General features: G+C 45.6%; 1 protein-coding gene across 3 annotated transcripts in view; it reads left to right on the plus strand.

The window, feature by feature from the left end:
* Positions 1–5,133: 5,133 nt before the first annotated feature.
* The window catches only part of SCARA5 (scavenger receptor class A member 5), a 136,890-nt gene continuing 122,165 nt past the window's right edge, over positions 5,134–19,858 (plus strand). For 2 of the 3 annotated variants that reach the window (XM_043986369.1, XM_043986372.1), the window contains exons 1-2: positions 5,134–5,556; positions 12,890–13,010. In XM_043986369.1, the coding sequence (XP_043842304.1) occupies positions 12,899–13,010 (112 nt within the window). In that variant the 5' untranslated portion in view covers positions 5,134–5,556; positions 12,890–12,898. The remainder of the gene's footprint in view (positions 5,557–12,889; positions 13,011–19,858) is intronic. The other variant, XM_043986371.1, reaches the window with a different exon arrangement.

Genomic DNA, 19,858 nt, shown 5'->3' on the forward strand with positions numbered 1-19,858 from the left:
AGCTAGCCCTACCCCCTTGGTCCCGGGGCATGTAGGGGACCCAGGGCACATGTGGGGGCCTAGAAGGAAACTCATGCACCTCAAAGCACACTGGTGAAGTAAAAAAAAATCCAGGTTTTCTCAGAGAATTCATTATCTCCCCCACTTCATGGCGGGGTATGTGTGTGTGTGTGGGGAGCAAGCCAAGCCCATGGAAGAAGAGCAGATGGGCTGGGCATGTTCCATGGTAAATGCATCCTAGGGACACCCTTTGAGACAGAAGGGCTTGTTCCCACTCTTGGAATCAGAGCTGACTGTCAGCAGCTGGGCCCAAGAGAAAAGACACATTCTGATTGATGCTGTATTTGTCATGGCCTGTTAGAAATGCAAAGGCAATCCATCCATGCACCGACATGGATCATTGAGCCTCTACTCCATTCTTAGGGCCACTCAGGCTGCCATAAACCAGGATCGTTTGGGGAGGGGGGGAAGCAACCATGCAAAATAAGCCATGAGAAGGAGGCACAGAGTCTGTCACCTATGGCCTAGAGGAGGAAAGCAGCCTCTGCCTTCAGGAGGATCTCTGTGATGGGAGAAACCACTCTCCTGCACTCTGGATTCTAGCCCCACCGGCCTGCCTGCTGTTAGTTAGCCCATGGAACTCCATTTCCTGCCTCCACATCTTTGCTCTGACCTTTTCCCATCCCTTGAATGCTCCCTCTCCTCACCTCTGTCTCTTCAAATCCCTAGCTTTCAAGGCTCAACTCAAGTACCACTTTTTACATATACTGTCGAATGTGAGTTCCTTAAAGGCCAGGAATTATCATTTGTTTTGTTTTTATTTTTATTTATTTATTTTTGGTGGGGCAATAAGGGTTAAGTGACTTGTCCAGGGTCACACAGCTACTAAGTGTCAAGTGTCTGAGGTTGGATTTGAACTCAAGTTCTCCTGAATCCAGGGCTGGTGCTTTATCCACTGCGCCACCTAGCTGCCCCTGTTTTGTTTTTATATCTCAAGTGCCAGACATTTAACAAGTGTTGGTTGAATTAAGATCAAACGATGCCTTCTTCGGCACTTAAATGTTATATACAGTAGATCTGCCACTCTTTTCACAGAGGCTCATTGCTGATAAAAGCAACTGATCTGAGGTAGAGTCCTGGATGTCAGGAGACAGAAGTGATGGAAAGGAAGAGAGTGGCATCCCAAAGGGATGTTGTTGTCAAGCCGTTCAGTTGTTTCAGTCATGTCTGACTTTTCATGACCCTGTTTGGTTTGTTTGTTTTTGTTTGTTTGTTTTTGTTTTTGTTTTTGGCAAATGTACTGGAGTGGTTTGCCATTTCTTTTTCTAGCTCATTTTACATATGAGAAAACTGAGGCCAACTGGGCGGAAGTGACAAGCCCAGGGTCACATGGCTAATAAGTGCCTGAAGCTGGATTTGACCTTAGGTCTTTCTGACTCCAGGCCAGGCACTCTATCCACTGCATCCACCTAGCTGCACCCATCCGAAAGAGACAAAACATCCCCTCACAGTGCTTTTGGAGGAAGGGGGACAAAAGAGCCAAGACCAGAGGTTTGGACCCATGGGATTTAGAACAGGAAGGCCCTTCATAAGGAATCACTTAGCTAATTCCCCATTTTAGAGATGAAGACTGTCCCTACTCATCCCAGACTGCACTCAGATTAAATAGAAGAGCTGGGACTAGAATTCGAGGCTTTCCTCCAGCCAAGGGCTCTTTGTACTCATTTTCCTCCTATTACATCCTCACAGAGAGGGGGCAGAATCCTAGCAGCTGTGGGCCACGGTATCATCCATACACCTTTCTTCTGGGCTTCATGATCCTAACTTGGGGTCAGGGGACGAGTGAAGGTGGGAAGAGTTTGTGTTCAGAAAATCTTGCTCCTTCTATGATTGTACCACAACTGGTGGGCCGGATGACAGAACCCCAGATCCTAAGTGATTTTTGTAAGGTTACACAGATTAAATACGTGACCAAGGCAGAATTGGAACCCGGTGCTTCTGACTCCAAAGCCAGTGATTTTTCCATTGTTATCACAAGGTAATTTTCTAATAACTGGTAGTGGTAGACAGGCTGGGTAACAGGTGGGGGAATGCTGTGATTGTGTACTACTGGAGGGCAAAACAGGGTTCAAATCTTACTTATTCTTATCACTCATTAGCTATGTGACCCTGGACAAGTCCCTTCATTTCCATGAAATTTCTTCTTCTGTCAAATGAGGAGATCAGACTATGTGGTCTCTGAGATTTCTTCTAGCTCTCTATCAAGGATCCTTTGAGGTCTTTCCTCGCTTCTCCATTTCCTCATCTGTAAATGAGGTCCCTTCTAACTCTAGATAATGCTTCTCTGAGGGCTCCTCCCTTCTCTGGGCCTCTTCTATAAAATTAAGGGGTTCCTGTAGCTAAGACTCTTTCCAGTTCTACCATTTGGGGCTCAATCTTTCCTTTCAATCCCACCCATCCCCCACCATCATGGGCACCCACGCTAGGAACCCAAAGGAAGATTGCTTCTAATCAGCAACTCCTGTCCTGAGGGAGAGAACACTCTGGTCTATCCTTGTAGATAGAATGTAGCAGAGGGCAGCTCCCTGCCTCCCTTCTGGATACTGCCCCTCTTCCTATCATGGCCCTGTTCTGTTCTCCCCCTACATTTGGCATCAGGCCAAAAGGGCACACTTTTGCCTTAGTTTCTCCACCTGTAAAATGGGAATTGATGGCAATACCACTTCTCAGAGAGGGTTATTAGGCACTTATGGGGGGTGGGGTGGGGTGGAAGCTGAGCCAAGTTTACTGGGGGTGACCACTAAGTGTTAAAATTGATTTTGTACCTCCATGGGTCCATGATATCAGCATTGTGGGTGCTTTCTTTAGTGAGGCAGTTCACACTGACACCTGAGGTCCGATCCCAGCTCTGACACTACCTGTGTGATCCTGGGCGAGTCTCTTCACCTACCTGAGCATCAGTTTCCTCAACTATAGAATTAGAGGATTGAACTAGATGGCCTCTCAAGTCCCTTCCAGCTCTAAATCTATGATCCTTTCCCTCCATCCATGGCTGCCCATCCTGTGTAACTCTTATCCATGTCCTCATAGAAATCTTTCATGTGAGATCTACTCACATCCTAGAGCCTTCCTGTAGATATTAGCATCCCATGACTGTCAGTGGGACATGAGGGCTGTCCATTCATCATTCCTTCCTTATTTCATGTCATCTGCCCAACTTTTCTATTTGTACATCTCTTTGATGATATCTTTTATCCAGTTACAATAGTTTTTGGTTTTGTTTTTTTTAACAAATTCAATGATTGCTATCCCCTTCAAAATAGTCACTTTGGAAGCTTATGTGTTTCTTCCAACCTAGAGGCTCTTGCTCAAAATAGCTTTGCAACTGGTCTGAGAAATGTCTCTAGAACCTGAAACTTAGTCCTTTGAATGGCCTCGGTGGTGGAAAATCTGTGTCCTCTAAGGGAAGATTTTATTTTTGGAAACAACTAAAAATCACGGGAAGCCAGATCTAGGGAGTAGTGATGATAATGAATCTGGGGAATGCTGCGTTTGGTGAAAACAAAACAAAACAACCCCCCCCCCCCAGTAAACAGAAAACAACAACCCACAACTGAGATATATAACTATAAAGCAACGTGACATTTCCTCCCATGTCTGGGTAGCAGGCTGACTCTACAAGCAGTTTTCGAGGAACAGCTATGAATATATATTGAGCAAGCAGATCATTGTTGGAGTAAGCTCATAGTCTCCCAAGGTGATTACTATAAAGAACAAAACCCTAGTTTATATGTTGGAACCATAACTAGAGTGGGGCAATCAGGGCTTTCTTTGTGCCAGGTACTCTCATGTACTTTTTACATTCCAGTCAAACTGACTAATTTGCTACTTGTCATACTTGATATTCCATTTCCCAGCTCCATGCCTTTGCACAGACTGTCCTCTGTGTCTAGAACATTCTTACTTCTCGCCTCTGTCTCTTAGTAGCCCCAGCTCCTTTGAAAGTGCAACCGTAGTGGGGTAGCTAGGTGGCACAGTGGATAAAGCACTGGCCCTGGATTCAGGAGTACCTGAGTTCAAATCCAGCCTCAGACACTTGACACTAGCTGTGTGACCCTGGGCAAGTCACTTAACCCTCATTGCCCTGCAAAAAAAAAAAAGTGCCACTCATATCACCTACATTAATGAGACCTTCCCTAATCCCCACCCAACAATTGCCTCACCCTCCCTAAAAAATTACCTCCTGTATGCATATACATGTATGTATGTATAAACACACACATAGACATACATATAGCATTTATTTGTATAATGCTGTTTTCCTCCTAAAGTGTAATTTCCTTGAAGGAAAAGAACTTCCTTCCTTCCTTCCCTCCATCCCTCCTTCCTTCCTTCCCTCTCTCTTCCTCCTTTGTATTTATAGTGAATAGCAGTGTCTGAAATAAGATAGGTACTTAATAAATGCTTGTGGATTCATTAACCACCCCTCAAGTGATCTCCTTCCCATTTTGGCTCTCCTTTGCTCTCTTGCCCATTGTTTGGGGGCCTCAAAATGTCCCAGAATGTCTATCTCTTCACTAGGGCAGTGGGTCATGGTCTTCTCTCTCCACCCCTCACAATGACTTTGGTCCCAAGGCTGGCCATAGTGGCATAGAGGAAGGAACTTTGGTTATGGAACCAGAGTACCTGGGTTACAATCCCACTTCTCACACTGCCCTGTGTGACTGTGGGCAAATCACTTTCCCTCCCTGGGCCTCTGATTTTTCATCTGTAAAATGAATTACTCTGAGGAGCCTTCCAGAAAAAATCCTTCTCTAGATCTATGAACCTATTATAAGCATCTCCCCATGGCCTAGTTACCTCCCTCCCAACTGACTTCCTTCTTGCCCTAACAGTTGTTAGTTACAGCTCAGTTAAACATCTAAGTTCCAGCCTTCGAACCACCCTTGGCTCATTACTTTATGTTTCTCCCAAGTGCATCCTACTATGAGGTTGCAGTGCTTCTCCTTGGACACAAGAGGGAGCACATGCCCTGGCCTCGGAAGTAATAGCTACTCCTCCAAGAACTTTTTAAATCCTTCTAGCTACAGTTCCCATCTCAGGACCCAGTAGAGTTGCTGGGTGTCTCCACAAAGCATCTTCTGAGCTCCGCTCCTGGACTGAAGGTGGCTGAAGACTCCAGGAGGAGTTGACAGATTTCCCAGCCACAGGCTTTACCCAGGCTTGTCCCCCACAGCTCCCACAGTTTTTGGAGAATGCTGGGGCTTGCCTATTGACTTAGCTGTCTCCAAGAAGGAACCCTTATTTTGTGGGTCTGTACAAAGAAGGCAAGGCCAGCAGGTCTGGAGAGAGGGTCCATTGGATCTCTGCCTCTGCTTGGCCTCTTTCTATGACCCTCACTGGATCTGGCTGACTTGGGAAGAAGAGCCTATGTAAGCAACCTCTGACCTTCACTTTCCTCATTGCTGTGACAATAATAGCAAGTTCTGTTCCTGCCATGGCTTGCTCTGGAAACTAGAGGGACCACTCTGGCCTGCAGAAGACAGACACCCACAGGTAAGTCTGAGGCCTGTTCAAAGCAGCTGAGATGTTATGTTTTGAAGAGGAGAGGAGTGATTTAGGAAATCTGGTAGAGCTCACTCCTCAGCTGGAATGAGGGACATGCAACCAAGGCCTTTGGATGGTGGGGATCCCTTTGGATGTAGGGTTTGATGGCACTTGCCCCCTACATCGACCTCCCAAGCCAAGAGCAGCTAGTGATCGATTCTTGAGGCCTGCACACTGAACCACCTGGGTTTGAGAGGATGATCCTTGCATTTGGAAGCCTAGATGAGAGACTTATAGGCATGACAGGTCAACTTGGGTCTCCTGAGAACCTACCCATGGATTGGGATGATCTAGGTAACATGCAACTCTGTGCACACACCAGGCTATGTATGTTGGTGCAGAGGAGAGGAGTATAAGATGATAGCAACCTGCATATGGAACCAGAAGGGACCTCAGAGGTCATCTGGTCCAATCCCACCTCATTTTACAGATGAGGAAACTGAGGCCCATGGTGGTTAAATGACTTGCCAAGGTCCCACAGATAGTAAACCTCAGAGAGGGCATTTGAATCCAAGCTCTGACTGCAAAGCCTACAAAGACTTTTACCCTGATACCATTCTGCTTCCTACCATGGGATAGAACTTGGGGACATGGCATTTAACAATCCAAAGCTTTGGGCTATGATTTCACTGTCTGCTAAGTAATATTAAGGGTAGGGGGCAAAGTAATTCCCTCTGCTTAGTGAGGCTCCCCCTAGAGGAAATCATCATTCTTGGTTGTTTTCTTTGGGTCTGATTAGTCTAAAGTGAGAAGATTCAAGGAAAAGTAACAAGTGCACCTGAGCAAAATCCTGGATGTGAGAAGTGCCCCAAGAGAGGAGCAAGGTCTGTGCCCCTCCCCAGTGCTCAGTGGGAGAAGGAACCATTCTCACTAGTACTAGGAGAACAGGGCTGAGAATCTAGGTCCTAATCATAGAATTTGATATAGAGCTAGACTGATGTGGAAACTGAGGCTCAGAAGTGGGAAGTGATTTTTTCAAGGTCACCCAGGCAGTTGTGCGAGAGATAGCATTTGGACTCAATCTAAGTGCTCTTTCTGTCCCTGGTTTTTGTCAATTGGAGACTTATCTTGGGGAAGGTAGTTTCATCCACAGGTGGATGAAGGTCTTAAGAGGAGAAGAGAAAACCATCTGCCCAGACTGATTTTGTATAGTTTTAAGGATATGTTTGGAAGTTGAGTTCTGACATCCAATGCCCCTTTTTTAAGTGTCTCATATAGAATTTTGCAAGTGCTGGGCAGAGCTGTCATCATATTTACAGAAGGTCCCTCACCCCTTTGATTTAAAAACTGCTGAGTTTTAATTGACGTGTTTCCCTTCTGTGATCTGTTATTCATTCTGTGTTGAAATCTCCAGTGTGTGCTCCCCTCCTTCTAAAGTACATGATGCCTCCTTTTTTCTCTTAGCATTTCCCATCACTTCCAGAGAGGTCAGATGAGGCTAGCCCTGGACAGTCCCACTTACAAGCATAGATTCAGAGCAGGGAGGGAGCTTAGAGCTCATGCAGCCCAACTCCCTCTTTTAACATAATAGGAAACTAAGACCCAGCGAGGTAAAGAGACTTGTCCAAGGTGCTGTACTGCCGCCGCTGCCTGACTCCCAGCCTTTAAGCTGTTTCTGGCACTTTAGAGGAACATCTAAAGTGCTGAACTTGTGTTTTCAGAACTGGACAGTTGCCAAGGACCTGTCTGCTGAGAAAGTGTTATGGAACTGTAAGGTGGGGGTGGGGGAATTATTATTATTATAATCACCATCATTGTTGTTGTTATTAATATAACACTTGTTTGTTGATCCATCCTTAAGCACAGATATTTGGTCTGGTCATCTGGAAGGGACCGATGATCTCAGGGTCCAAAATACCCCAAATACAACTTGTAGTAGACAGAACATTCTGATATTTTCCTTCCAAGTTACAGACTTCCAACAGAACTGGCCCAGCCTTGCCAAACTCATCTCACTAACATCTGGCCCCTGCTCTGCAAAGGTTCTCTCTCCTCCAAAACACACACACACACACACACACACACACACACACACACACTCCTGCAGGCTGGGATGCTTTCAGGCACCATAGCTGGGAGGTGGGGAGGGAGGGAGTTATGAGGAAGGAACTATGGGGGAGGGGAAGGCAAGGCAAGGAGTGGCTTTAGAGTGGTAGTGTGATAACAAGGCACACATTCCAGCTCCAGTCTAAACTCTGATGAGAAGGCGAGAAAAGGGGCAATGGGGGTAGGGCAGATGAGGAGTGGAGGATCTGTGTGTTTTTAGCATGTAAACATAGGAGAGCCCACGGAGGCGGCTTTCTCTGCTCACTTCTGGAGATGCCCATACGTCTGATCTCGGCTCGACCTTCCCTCTGGGTGTCAGGGGCTGTTGTTCTTGGCAGAGAGAGCTGCCGAGGCTGCGTTTATAGAGAAACGTGCCTTGTGCTTTGCACCTCCAGTGAGGAGAGTGGCCAAAGGGGAGGGGTGTCTGAGTGCAGATGAAAGTTCTTCAGAGGAGGCCCCTTCCAACTCAACCTCTATGTGACTGCGCAGGATCCCCCCAAGCCTTCCTCCTTGGAGAAGGGGTGGAGGATTTGGAGAGAAAGTACTGATCTGCAGGAACTCTGTTTCTGACAACCTGGGGGTGGGGCAGAGTGACTCGGGTCTTGCGAGGCAGGAGCAAGAAATACGAAGAAGCGGGGCGCGCAGGGCTAGAGGAAGTGGTTCGGACACAAGAACATCGACAGAGATGTGACCCATCTTTGTGGGGCTGGTGGATGGGGGGAGGAATGCTGCATTTAAAGGGTGGCCGGAAGAAGTGAATTCTGGGTCTAAGGAGGCCCAGCATCTACTCCTGTTCTGCCTCTAAAGGTACGGAATGACTCGCTGTGACAGGACCATCGGCAAATCATCCATTCAATCCAATCCAGCAAACTATTGAAAAGCCTTGGGAGATAAGGGATAACATTTGCACGTATGCCGGGGATTTTGCTAGCATAGCGACGCCTTCCCCCCATCCCCCTTTTTAGGAAAGTCCTGCTATCAATGTAGGTTAGTACCTTTTCTGAAACTTGTAATCGTACAAGACAGAAGTAGGTTTTCAAGGCTCAAAGACCATCTCTGTAACCATTATACCACACTGTCTCTTGGGCACTAGGAATGCAAAGACAAAAGCGAAAGGAATAATTCCTGTTCTCAAGGAGTTTACCTTCTATAAGCAAGAAATAACAGGTCCCCAGACAAGGAAATGCAAAATAATTTGGTATGGGCAGTGAAGCCACCAACAACTGGGGGAGGAGAGGGCTCGTGAAGATGGCTCCAAAGCTAAGCCTTGAAAAGAGGGCATCCCAGCCTTGCAGACCAGTTTATGCAAAGGCTTGTCTTGTCTCTTGTAAATTATGCTCAAACTAGATGCTCAGGGTTTGGGATGGCCCAGATTACCTGTGACTACCTGCAGCCCCAGCTCTCCACCTTGCCTTTGCTCCCTGCCTCTCCACTCTTTAAAGCACAACCACAATGCTTCAGGGAGCCTTCTTTCCTTCAAGCCTAGGAACCCACCTCTCTAAGGATGGCAGTTCACCTCTCTATAGCACTTTCAAGTTGTTTGTCCTTAAAACATGACTGAGAGGGAGGTACTGCAGGCAGGCATAAGGGACATGCTCTTTCAGGTCAGTCTTAGAAGGAGAAGAATCAGCTCTGAAAGGGGTAGGTTGGTCCTATGTCTCCCTCCATTCTCCAGGTCCAAAATGGACAAGAGGATACTTTAAATGACTTTACTTGAAGGAAAAGGGAATGACACCCTGATGCTCTGCAAGGAAGGAATCCTTACCTCGGATTATCCCTATTCCTAAAACAAGGAATCTGAAGCCCCTGTTTGTTTCCTCAACTATAAAGTCTGGGATGTAGACCCATGATCTCTAAGTTATCTTCCAACCCTGCCATTTGATGAGATAGGTAAAGACCACAAGTCCCTAAGCTGTATTGGCTGATGAGCTTAAGGAATGAGCTGCACAGGAAGGAGGAGACAAGATGGCAGGACTCAGTCTTCTGAATCCTGGTACCAGAAGCATCTTGTGTCAGAGCTGGAGGTGTGGATTTTGGAGGAACCATAGGTTTCTGGTCCCTTTTTGGTTGGTTCACCTGAATGGAATTAGAGTATTCCTCCTTGTCAGTTGCCTCATCTACTGACTGGGTATTATAATAATTCTTTGCCTGCAGGAAGGCTAAACAAGACACATCTTGTGGTCCTGTGAAGCTCTGAGAGACTTGAGTCTATAATTCCTGTATCATTCCCTGTCTCCTGGCCAGCTTTCCTCCTTCCCAAGACATGCACAGTAAAGGGCAGAGAGGAAACCCTGCCCAGTAGTCTTTAGCTCATAGTCCAGCTGCTCTCTCCTTCCTCTTGTGTTCCATTGGGCCCAGAACCAGGCTCCAGCTTACTCCCTGGGGTAGAGGAGGTTGTGTTCCTTCTGACCCCAACACAGGACAGACTGTGCTCTGAGCTATGTAAACTCAAGCACCATTCCTAGGGCTGTAGAGAGGAAAAGGAGGCGCTCCAAGGATTTCAAAGTCCATGTTGCCTAGAAACTTGGCTCCTTTAAGGTCTGAGGACTCAGTGGATGGGTTAGGAATGGGGGGACTTTTCTGGAGGCTCTTTTGATTTAAAGACTCCAAGCAGAGATTGGGTGACCACTTGTTGGGATCATATGTTAGGGGATTCCTTTCAGGTAGGCATCACACCATTGAGGTCTCTTTCAACTTCAAAGTTGTATGATTTAGAAATGGGAAGCTGGTAATGAAAAGAATACTGAGGCAGCTATGTGGCACAGCAGATAGAGTGCTGTACCTGGAGTAAGGAAGACTTGAATTCGAATTTTGCCTAAAAATCTTACTAGTGGTGTGACCCTGACCAAGTCACCTAACCCCTGTTTGCCTCCATTTCCTCATCTATAAAATGGAAATAACAATAGCACCTACCTTACTACATTGTTATTATTTTTACTTATTGTCATTACTACTACTACTACTACTACTACTACTACTACTACTACTACTACTACTACTACTAGTTGTGGTAGATTGTACTAGAGTGGTGAGACCCCTGAGTCATTTAGGAGGCAGATGCAAAAATCTATAGGGATGAGAGCCTGAACTAAAGTGATGGGAGAGAAGGATTCAAATGTGAGAGGTATTGTGGAGATAGAAATGGCAAGATTTAGTAACTGATTGTATAAGTGGAGTGAGGGAAAATGAGTAGTTGAGGTTCATAACAAAGTTATGATGGCAATACCACTTCTCAGAGAGGGTTATTAGGCACTTATCTGGAGAGGGGGAGTGGAAGCTGAGCCATATGGAGAATGTTGATCTAGCCAAATAAATGGCCCAAGTTTACTGGGGGGTGACCACTAAGTGTTAAGATTGATTTTGTACCTCCATGGGTCCATGATATCAGCATTGTGGGTGTTTTCTTTAGTGAGGCAGTTCACATGGACACAGAGTTATGAACCTGAGAGACTGGGAGGACAGTGTTGCCTTTTACAGAAACAGGAAAATTTGGAAGCAAGGCAGTTTGGGGTGTGGGCGGAAATAATAAGGTCAGTTTTAGACATACTGAGTTTGAGATATCTCTGAACATCAAGTGTGAAATGTCAAATAGGCACACAGTGATGTGAGACAGAAGCTCAAGAGAGAGAATAGAACTTGTTATGTAGATTTATGGATCATCTTTAAAACGTTTTAAATTTATGGAATAAAATAAGCATTTCCATAAGATAGTATAATAAGAAAGACTGCACGTGAAATTGCAAATCTATGTGCAGCCTGCTATTCCTTTTAAATATATAATAAAGTTATCTGTAAATTTCTTTTTTTCTTAACTTCCCCCCTCCCATTAAATCCATAAGACCTGATGAGGTCTCTGAGAGACAGAGTGTAGACAGAGAAGAGGACCCAGGACAGAGCCTTGGGGAACACTCAGCAAAAGGAGACATGATATGGATTATGAGCCAGCAAAGGAGTTTGAGAAGGAACGGTCATCCAGTAAGAAAACAAAGGAGAGAATAGTGTCCTGAAATAGATAAATGTAGCCAGAAGAGAGCAATCAACCAGTGCTCAAACAGATCCGAGATGTCAAGTATGATGAAAATTATGAAAAGAAATCAGCTTTGGCAATAAAGAAGACATCCGTAAATTTGGAGAGAGTGAGTGGTTTTGGTTGAGCGAATGGGTGAGGCTGGAAGTCAGATTGCAAAACGCTGAGGAGTGGAAGTGGAGGTGGTCTATGTTGCCAGCTCTTTCTAGGAGTTTGTCTGAAAAAGGGAACAGATTATGGGTGATAGCTTGAGGGGGTAAGAGGATCAAGGAAATTTTGGGGGGGGGAAATGAGGGTGACGTGACTTGCCAGGGATTTTTTTTTTTAAGGAAGGGAGAGACTTGGGCATATTTGAAGATAGTAAGGAAGGAGCTAGCAGACAGAGGTTGAAGATTATCTAGAGGTAATGATTGAGGGGGAAATCTTCTGGAGAAGCCAACAGGGGATGGGATCAAGGGCACAAAGTTGGCCTTGGCAAGGAGAAGGGACATGCCATTATAAGAAACTCAAGTAAAGGAGTTAGTAGGACATTATGTAAAGGGGTTTTCTATGAAGAAGAGGAAAAAAGGGATCTAGAAGTGAACCCACTCTCATATGCCATGGACTCAAGACCTTTCACCAACCTAGTCCTCCTGAGGACCTCCAGCTTGTCAGTATCCTTTCCAAACCCAGGTTCCTAGAACTGAATGTGATGCTCTAGATAAATTCTGGCCAGGGAAAAGGCATCATCACCTCCTTATTTTTGGAAGCTATTCCTCTCTTAATGCAACCCAAGGTTGCCCCAACTTTTAAACCTCAACATCAGTTTTCTCATCTGCAAAATGAGGATTATGACATTGGGAATATTTGCTTCACAGGGTTGCCATGAAGATCAATTGAGCCCTTTATTTATTTATTTTTTTGGTGAGGCAATTGGGATTAAGTGACTTGCCCAAGGTCACACAGCCAGTAAGTGTTAAGTGTCTGAGGCCGGATTTGAACTCAGGTCCTCCTGACTCCAGGTCCGGTGCTGAGCCCTTTATTTTGATGTGGGAGAGGGTCTTGGAGTGTGTTTCTATTTTGTAGTTGGTGTTTTCATCTCTCTCTCTCTCTCTCTCTCTCTCTCTCTCTCTCTCTCTCTCTCTCTCTCTCTCTCTCTTTCTCTCTCTCTCTTTCTTTCTCTCTCTCCACCCCCCCCATTTTTCTATTACCATGTTTCTCTGTCTTCAGTAGGACCCAATGGAGAATAAAGGCATGTATTTGCACAACTTTGGGGACCGGGAGAATGGCTCCATCTTTGAGGAGACTTTCGAAGGCAGGAGTCTATCCAAGCTGAACCTGTGTGAGGATGGTGAGTACCTCTGTTCCCATCACCTCAAGAGTGGTACCAGAATCTCTGCTGGAAAGAGCAGCCCTGGGGGAATGTCATGGCTCAGCTTCAACCTGAGAATGTTGTGACTATGAGGTCCTGCGACCAGCCTGGGGGTCAGACCCCTGATGTATGTAGGGTACTTTATGCTTTGCAAAGCATTTTTCCTTTCCCTACTTTTTTGTTTGTTTGGTTGGTTTTTGGTTTATTTTTTGCTGAGCAATGAGGGTTAAGTGATTTGCCCACACAGCTAGTCAGTGTCAAGTGTCTGAGGCTGGATTTGAACTCAGGTCCTCCTGAATCCAGGGTGGTGCTTTATCCACTGTACCACCTAGCTGCCCCCACAAAGCATTTTTCACATGTGTTTTCATATTCAGTGCTCATGAGGTAGATTGGGCAGGTGCTATTCTTTCTGTTTTATAGATAGGGGATCTGAGATTTAGAGCTATTATTCTCTATCTCTCCTCCTTTTGACAGCCAGATTCCTAGAAAAAACCCCCAAACTGTATTCTTCTTGCCTCAGTTCCTTTCCTCCTACTCACTTCTCAACCAATTGCAATTTGATCTCCTACCTCACCATTCAACTGAAACTATTGTCTCCAAAGTCAGCAGTGATCTCTTATTTGCTAATTTGGAAACATTAATAAAAAAATATATCATTCAAAAGATCATAGATTTAGAGCTGGAAGGGACCTTAGAAATCATCTAAACCAGTTCTAATCCAGATTGAGGTGTAAAAAAGTTAAGTGACTTGCCCAAGGTCACATCTGTAGTAAGTAGCAGAACTGGAATTTGAACCCAGGTCCTTGGACTACAGCTCTAGTGTTTCTTTCCCTGCACCATGCTGCCCCAAGTATTCGAATGAATAAAAACAGTCATGGCCACTGTTCTAGTGCAATTTCAGGGAGACAGGACAAATATGGAAACAAATGTATCAAGCTGTGTTTCCCCAAAGGCTTCCTGTTTCCAACTTTGTTCTTTTTCCGGAATTCTGTGTTCTTGGCTACTGGTTGGTAGGGAATAGGGGAATCCAGCTGAAGTGAAAACCTTGGGGAGGCAGGAGAGCTGGGTGAGAATGGAAACTTAAAAGTGTCAAACTAGGGTTGCAACTTTCCCCATTCCTTTAATTTGTTTGTTTGGGTTTTTTTGCAGGGCAATAAGGGTTAAGTGACTTGCCCAGGGTCACACAGCTAGTGTCAAGTATCTGAGGCCAGATTTGGACTCAGGTCCTCCTCAATCCAGGGCTGGTGCTCTATCCACTGTGCCACATAGCTGCCCCCCCCATTCCTTTCATTTTAAAGGGGAAATTGAATGCCCTCTGATTTAGGGCATTGATTTGCTTTCTCCTTGCAGGTCCACAAAGCCCCAGCTAGACTGTTACATCCCCTTCTTCAGAATCCCTGTGTCAGAAGAGAGAAAGAGCTAGGGAGAGGGGAAGGGAAAGGGGAAGGGGGCAGGTGGGGTACAGAGGAGGGCAAGCAAGGAAGAATGATCATGAGGAATGGAAGAGGGAAAGAAAACATAAAGTGAGACAGGGAGGAAATGGAGGAGACACTCAGTGCTAACAGAGTAAGGACTACACAATAGACAGTAGAGACCTAAAATATCAGAAAGTCAAACCATTCAAGAAGCTCCTTTTTTTCTTATAGGATTTTCCCTCATTGTAGGGCATTAGATAGGGTAAAGATTGGAGGCCTTGCAAAACAGAGGTGGTAATTCCATGAACTAAACCCTTGTAAAGCACCCACTATGTGCCAGGAAATGGTTTAGGTCATAGGGAGTTGAAGGCAAAGTAGAAGCTGCCTCCTGTCCTGGAAGAGTGTACATTTTTGGAGGTTGGGCAGGGAAGGCGTTTTGTTTTGCTTATCAGATTTGTGATTCCATAGGTGGACAGAGCTTCTGGTAAGGAATGCCCTCTATGAATACTCCCATATGTTCAGGCAGCTGGTGGCACAGTGGATAGAGCTCTGGACCTGGAATCAGGAAGATGGGTTCAAATTTGGACTCAGGCTCAAAGCTGGACTGGCCTCATCATAAGAGGCATGTTCATAGAGGGGATTCCTCATCAGAAGCTCTGTACCCCTATGAAATCACAAATCTGATAAGTAAAACAAAATACCCTCCCTGCCTCCCCACCTCCAGAAGCATATGCTCTTCTGGGGCAGGAGATAGATTCTATGTACTAGCTGTTTCTTCTCTGGAAAGTCATTTAATCTCTGCCTCAGTTTCCTCATCTATAAAATGAGGATGATAATACCTACCTTGAAGAATTGTGAGGACCCAGTGAGATATTTGTAAAGTGCTCATCACAGTGCCTGGCACACAGTATGGGATATAGAAGTGCCCATTCCTTTCCCTTGCCAGCAGCACTGAACCTACTGGACACTTTCTCTTCAACTTATAGTCACATATCATGACCCTCTTCTGGGGGGGCTTTGAGATTCAGTGATTTTTCCAGGATCACAGTCAGGATGTGAGAGGTAGATTTGAATCCAAGTTTTCTTGACTCTGAGCTGTCTCTCAGGAGTTTATATTATGCTGAGCGGTGGGGTGGGGAGAGACATAGTCAGGTAAATACAAAGTACAAAGAAAACAATCACCAAAGAGAAGCTTTGCCTATTGTACATTTCTTTGAGAGGCAGCCATGAAGGAGTGGCTAGAGTATTGGCCTTTGGGCCAGGAAGACCTGGGTTCAAATCCTGTCTGTGACATGGACTGTGACCCTAGCCAAATTCCTTAACTCTCTCAGTGCTCTAGATATCTTGGTGAGACCATGAGTTCCAGAGGAGATCTGACCTGCATTGGTTGCAAGAGTCCTTATTTAGGAATTCCCTATATTAATGAAGTGACGGTGAGGGCCCTGGCCCTATATTTATCTGAGTCTGGCCTTGGATGCAGAGGGGACAGGAACCCCTCCAAGGCAACAGGAGAAGTTCAGTGGAGGTCCAATGAGCTGAAGAGCCTGGAAAATGCCCAAGGAGATGTAGTTGGGGTGGATGGAGAGTGGAGAAGAATACAGACAGTGAAGAATAAAGACAATTAATTATAGGAGACTCAGAAGGGGTTTTCTGAGGATGTGAAACCTGTGGCTGCCAATCTAGACATAAAAGATTGTCTCAGGGGGCATCTAGGTGGCACAGTGGATAAAGCACCAGCCCTGGATTCAGGAGGACCTGAGTTCAAATCCAACCTCAGACACTTGACACTTATTAGCTGATCCTGGGCAAGTCACTTAACCCTCACTGCCCCTGGGCGGGGGCGGGGGTGGGGGTGGGGGGAAGAGATTGTCTCAGATACTCAGGATATGGGAAGCCTGGGGAACTCTCAGTAGAAGTGTTTCATTTTGTTTTGTTTTCGAATTGTGGATAAGAAAATGGTGGCAGCCAGTGAATAGCAGTGGATAGTGTGCTGGGCCTGGAATCAGGAAAACCTGAGTTCAAATCTGGCCTCAGATACTATCCAGCTGTGTGACCCTGTTTGCCTCAGTTTCCTCATCTATAAAATGAGCTGGAGAAGGAAATGGCAAACCACTCTGGTATCTTTGCCAAGAAAGCCCCAAACGGGGTTCATGGAGAGTCCTACGTGACTGAAATGACTGGACAACATCAACAAAAAAGAAAATGGTCTTTGTGGTAAGATCTCCTTAGAGCAGGACCAGTTCCATGCCCTGGTTGTCCAGGTACTTAATTGTAGACCCTATAAAGCACTGAGTAGAACCTGAGAATACCTAGCTGTGCTTCCATCTCCCCCGACTCATTCAAGGCTCATGGGTGTCCTTGTCTAGATAGCTTCAAAGGCAAAGGTCATTGGATCACTTCATCCTAGAAGGATTATGGAGGTCATCTAGTCCAACCTCCTCCTTACAAAGGAGGAAATGGATGTTCATTTGGATTTGCTTTATTGTGTCTTGGTTTCTCATAAAGTCACTGGCTTCCATTTGTTCAATCCTCATTCTTAGGCAATTATTTTCATCAGAGAGCTTTTGTACCTCCTTTTCCATTTGACTTTTCAAGCTGTTGACTCTTTTCTCATGTCTTTCCTGCATCCCCCTCATTTCTCTTTCCATTTTTTCCTCTACCTCTCTAACTTTATCTTCAAAGTCCTTTTTGAGCACTTCTATGGCCTGAGACCAATTCATATTTTTCTTGGAAGCTTTAGATATAGGGGCCCTGATGTTGACATCTTCCTCTGAGGGTGCCCCTTGGTCTTCCTTGTTACTGAAGAAACTTTCTATGGTCTTCACCTTTCTCTGTTGGCTCATCTTGCCTTTCTTTTACTAGACTTTTAGCTCCTTAGAGTGGGGCACTGTTTCCAGGCTACAGTATCCCAAGCTTAAGAAGTTCCAGGTGGTATGATTTAAGGAGGATCAGGTTCTTCACTCACCTGGCCTGTTCCCTGGTCCTTAGATGACCCCAGACCAACTTGCTAATCAACCAGCTTTGTGTGCTGTAGTTGTCAGCTCTGATGAGCCTGTGCCCCTCCCCCACCTGCGCCACTGCTACTCGAGCCTACCTCCTGTTTCTCAGCAGGGTGTAAAATCCAAGTTCTGCCTTAGCACCAGCAAAGACCCCTGTAGTCTCTCCCCTGCCCAGGGCTCAGCCCACTCACCAGACTGTGAGCTTATTTCCAGACGACACTGGTGCTTCAGCTGATTCAGAGGTTATGGGGGTCTGCTTCTGTGGGGAGGCCTTCCTGGGACTGGATCTGTGTCAGGGTGACTGTGGGGTTGGGCTCAACTCCTGTATCAGCACAGCAGCTCCCTCCTTCTGACCTTCCAAGTCATTCTTGGTTAGAAGATGATTTCAGTACGTTCTTCTGTGAGTTTTGCTCGAAATGGATGTTTAGAGATGTAGCGATCTGCTGAAGGTCACACAGGTATCAAGGGGTAGAGCTGAGATTTGAACCCAGGTCCTTTGGCTTCAATCTAGGCCTATTTCCCCTGTACCATGGTACCTCTAATCTTACAACCAATTTGGAAATAAATTTAGGCTTGATGTGAGAAAAGCTTCCTAACAATTAGAGCTTTACAAAAGAAGCGTGGATTGCTCTGGAAGGTGGTTGGTTTCCCCTCACTTAAGGTCATCAAACAGACTTGAAGATGACCATATGTTTGGCAGCCCGTTGCCTACTTCCACAGGCAAACCAGCCCTCCTAATGATCCTCACACAAGGGCCTCCAGCTCCCCACTCTGACTCTTTGTACTGGCTGTTCTGCATGCCTAGAATGCACTCCAACCTCACCCGTGCCTTTCAGAATCCCTCATTTTCTTCAGAACGTCTCTCAAGGTCATTCTCCTTGGCAAAGAGAAAATAAACACCACCTCCCACATGTGGGGCTTTTCTTGATTCCTCCCAACTTCTAGCGCCATTTTTTTTATATCTCCAGCATCCTGAACAGTGCTTGGCACATAGTAGGTGCTTACTAAAAATGATCATTTGTTCATGTTATAGGGGAGACACTTTTTTATGGTACCAGCTGTCTGATGGCTGTTAAGGTCCCTTCCATTGTGAGAACTCTATAATTGTGAGATGTCTGCCCTAAATCTGTCATAGTAGTGGTTAGTTGTCATCCATCTTGGCCCTTTCTGGGCACGTGGAATTACAGAGGTTGGGGGAACATTGTTGTTTAGTCACTCTTCAGTCATGTCCAACTTTTCATGACCCATTTTGAGATTTTCTTGGCGAAGATACTGGAGTGGTTTGCCATTTCCTTCTGCAGCTCATTTTATAGATGAGGAAATTGAGGCAAACAGGGTAAAGTGACTGGCCCAGGGTCACATGGCTAGTGAGTGTCCGAGGCCAGATCTGAACCCTGGAAGATGAGTCTTCCTCACTCCAGGACTGGCACTCTATCCACTTTGCCACCTAGCTGCCCCCGAAGGAGCATGAGAAATCATCTAGTCCAACCCATTATTTCACAGATAAGAAACGGAGGCCCAGAGAAGGAAAGGGATTGACCCAAAGTTTTTCAATTCCTGGGTCAGTTCTCTTCTGTCTATGGTAGAGAGAAGTTCATATAAAGAGCACTGAGGAAGGAGCATAGGAGCTGGAAGGCACCTCTGAGGTCCTTATTTTACAGATGAGGAAATTAAGGTTGATAAGCCCTAATGGCACAAGGTAGCGGAGGAAGTCCAGTTGAAATCCAGCAAACTACACATCCTGCAAGATACCCAAAGAGATGTGGTCAGGGTGAATGGAGAGGAGGGAAAAGGGAGGTTGGGGATTGATAAAGATGATTACAAGAGGCTCAATGGGATCTTTCTGAGACTATGAAAACTGAAGTAGCCAAAACTGGATGTAGAAGATTGTCTTGGATGCTCAATATGTGGGAGGCCTGGGGAACTCAGGTTTTTTTGTAGTTTTCAATTTGCCCAGTGTCACACAGGTAGCAAATGTCAGAGATGAGATTTGAACCAGGACTTCTGACTCCAGGGTCAGTGATCTTTCCTCTGTGCCACCCTGAGGCTGTACCACATAACAGATGTTGCTGAAAAAGTCATACTTTTTTGGCAAAAAACAAAGAGGGGGCAGTTAGATGGTGCAGTGGATAAAGCACCGGTCCTCGATTCAGAAGGACCTGAGTTCAAATCCAGCCTCAGACACTTGACACTTACTAGCTGTGTGACCCTGGGCAAGTCACTTAACCCTCATTGCCTGGCAAAAAAATAAAAATAAAAAACAAAGAAAAGTTTATGAAGCACATGGTGTGGGGGAGATTACCTAGCAAAGTGCTATCCAAGACAAGTGAAAGGGTTTTCATCCTAAAGTTTTCTCATATGTAAAATGGTTGGATCTGGTGATTCCTAAGTTAGCCCTGTGACCTTGAACAAG

This window comes from Dromiciops gliroides, chromosome 2, assembly GCF_019393635.1.
Source record: "Dromiciops gliroides isolate mDroGli1 chromosome 2, mDroGli1.pri, whole genome shotgun sequence".
Lineage (NCBI taxonomy): Eukaryota > Metazoa > Chordata > Mammalia > Microbiotheria > Microbiotheriidae > Dromiciops > Dromiciops gliroides.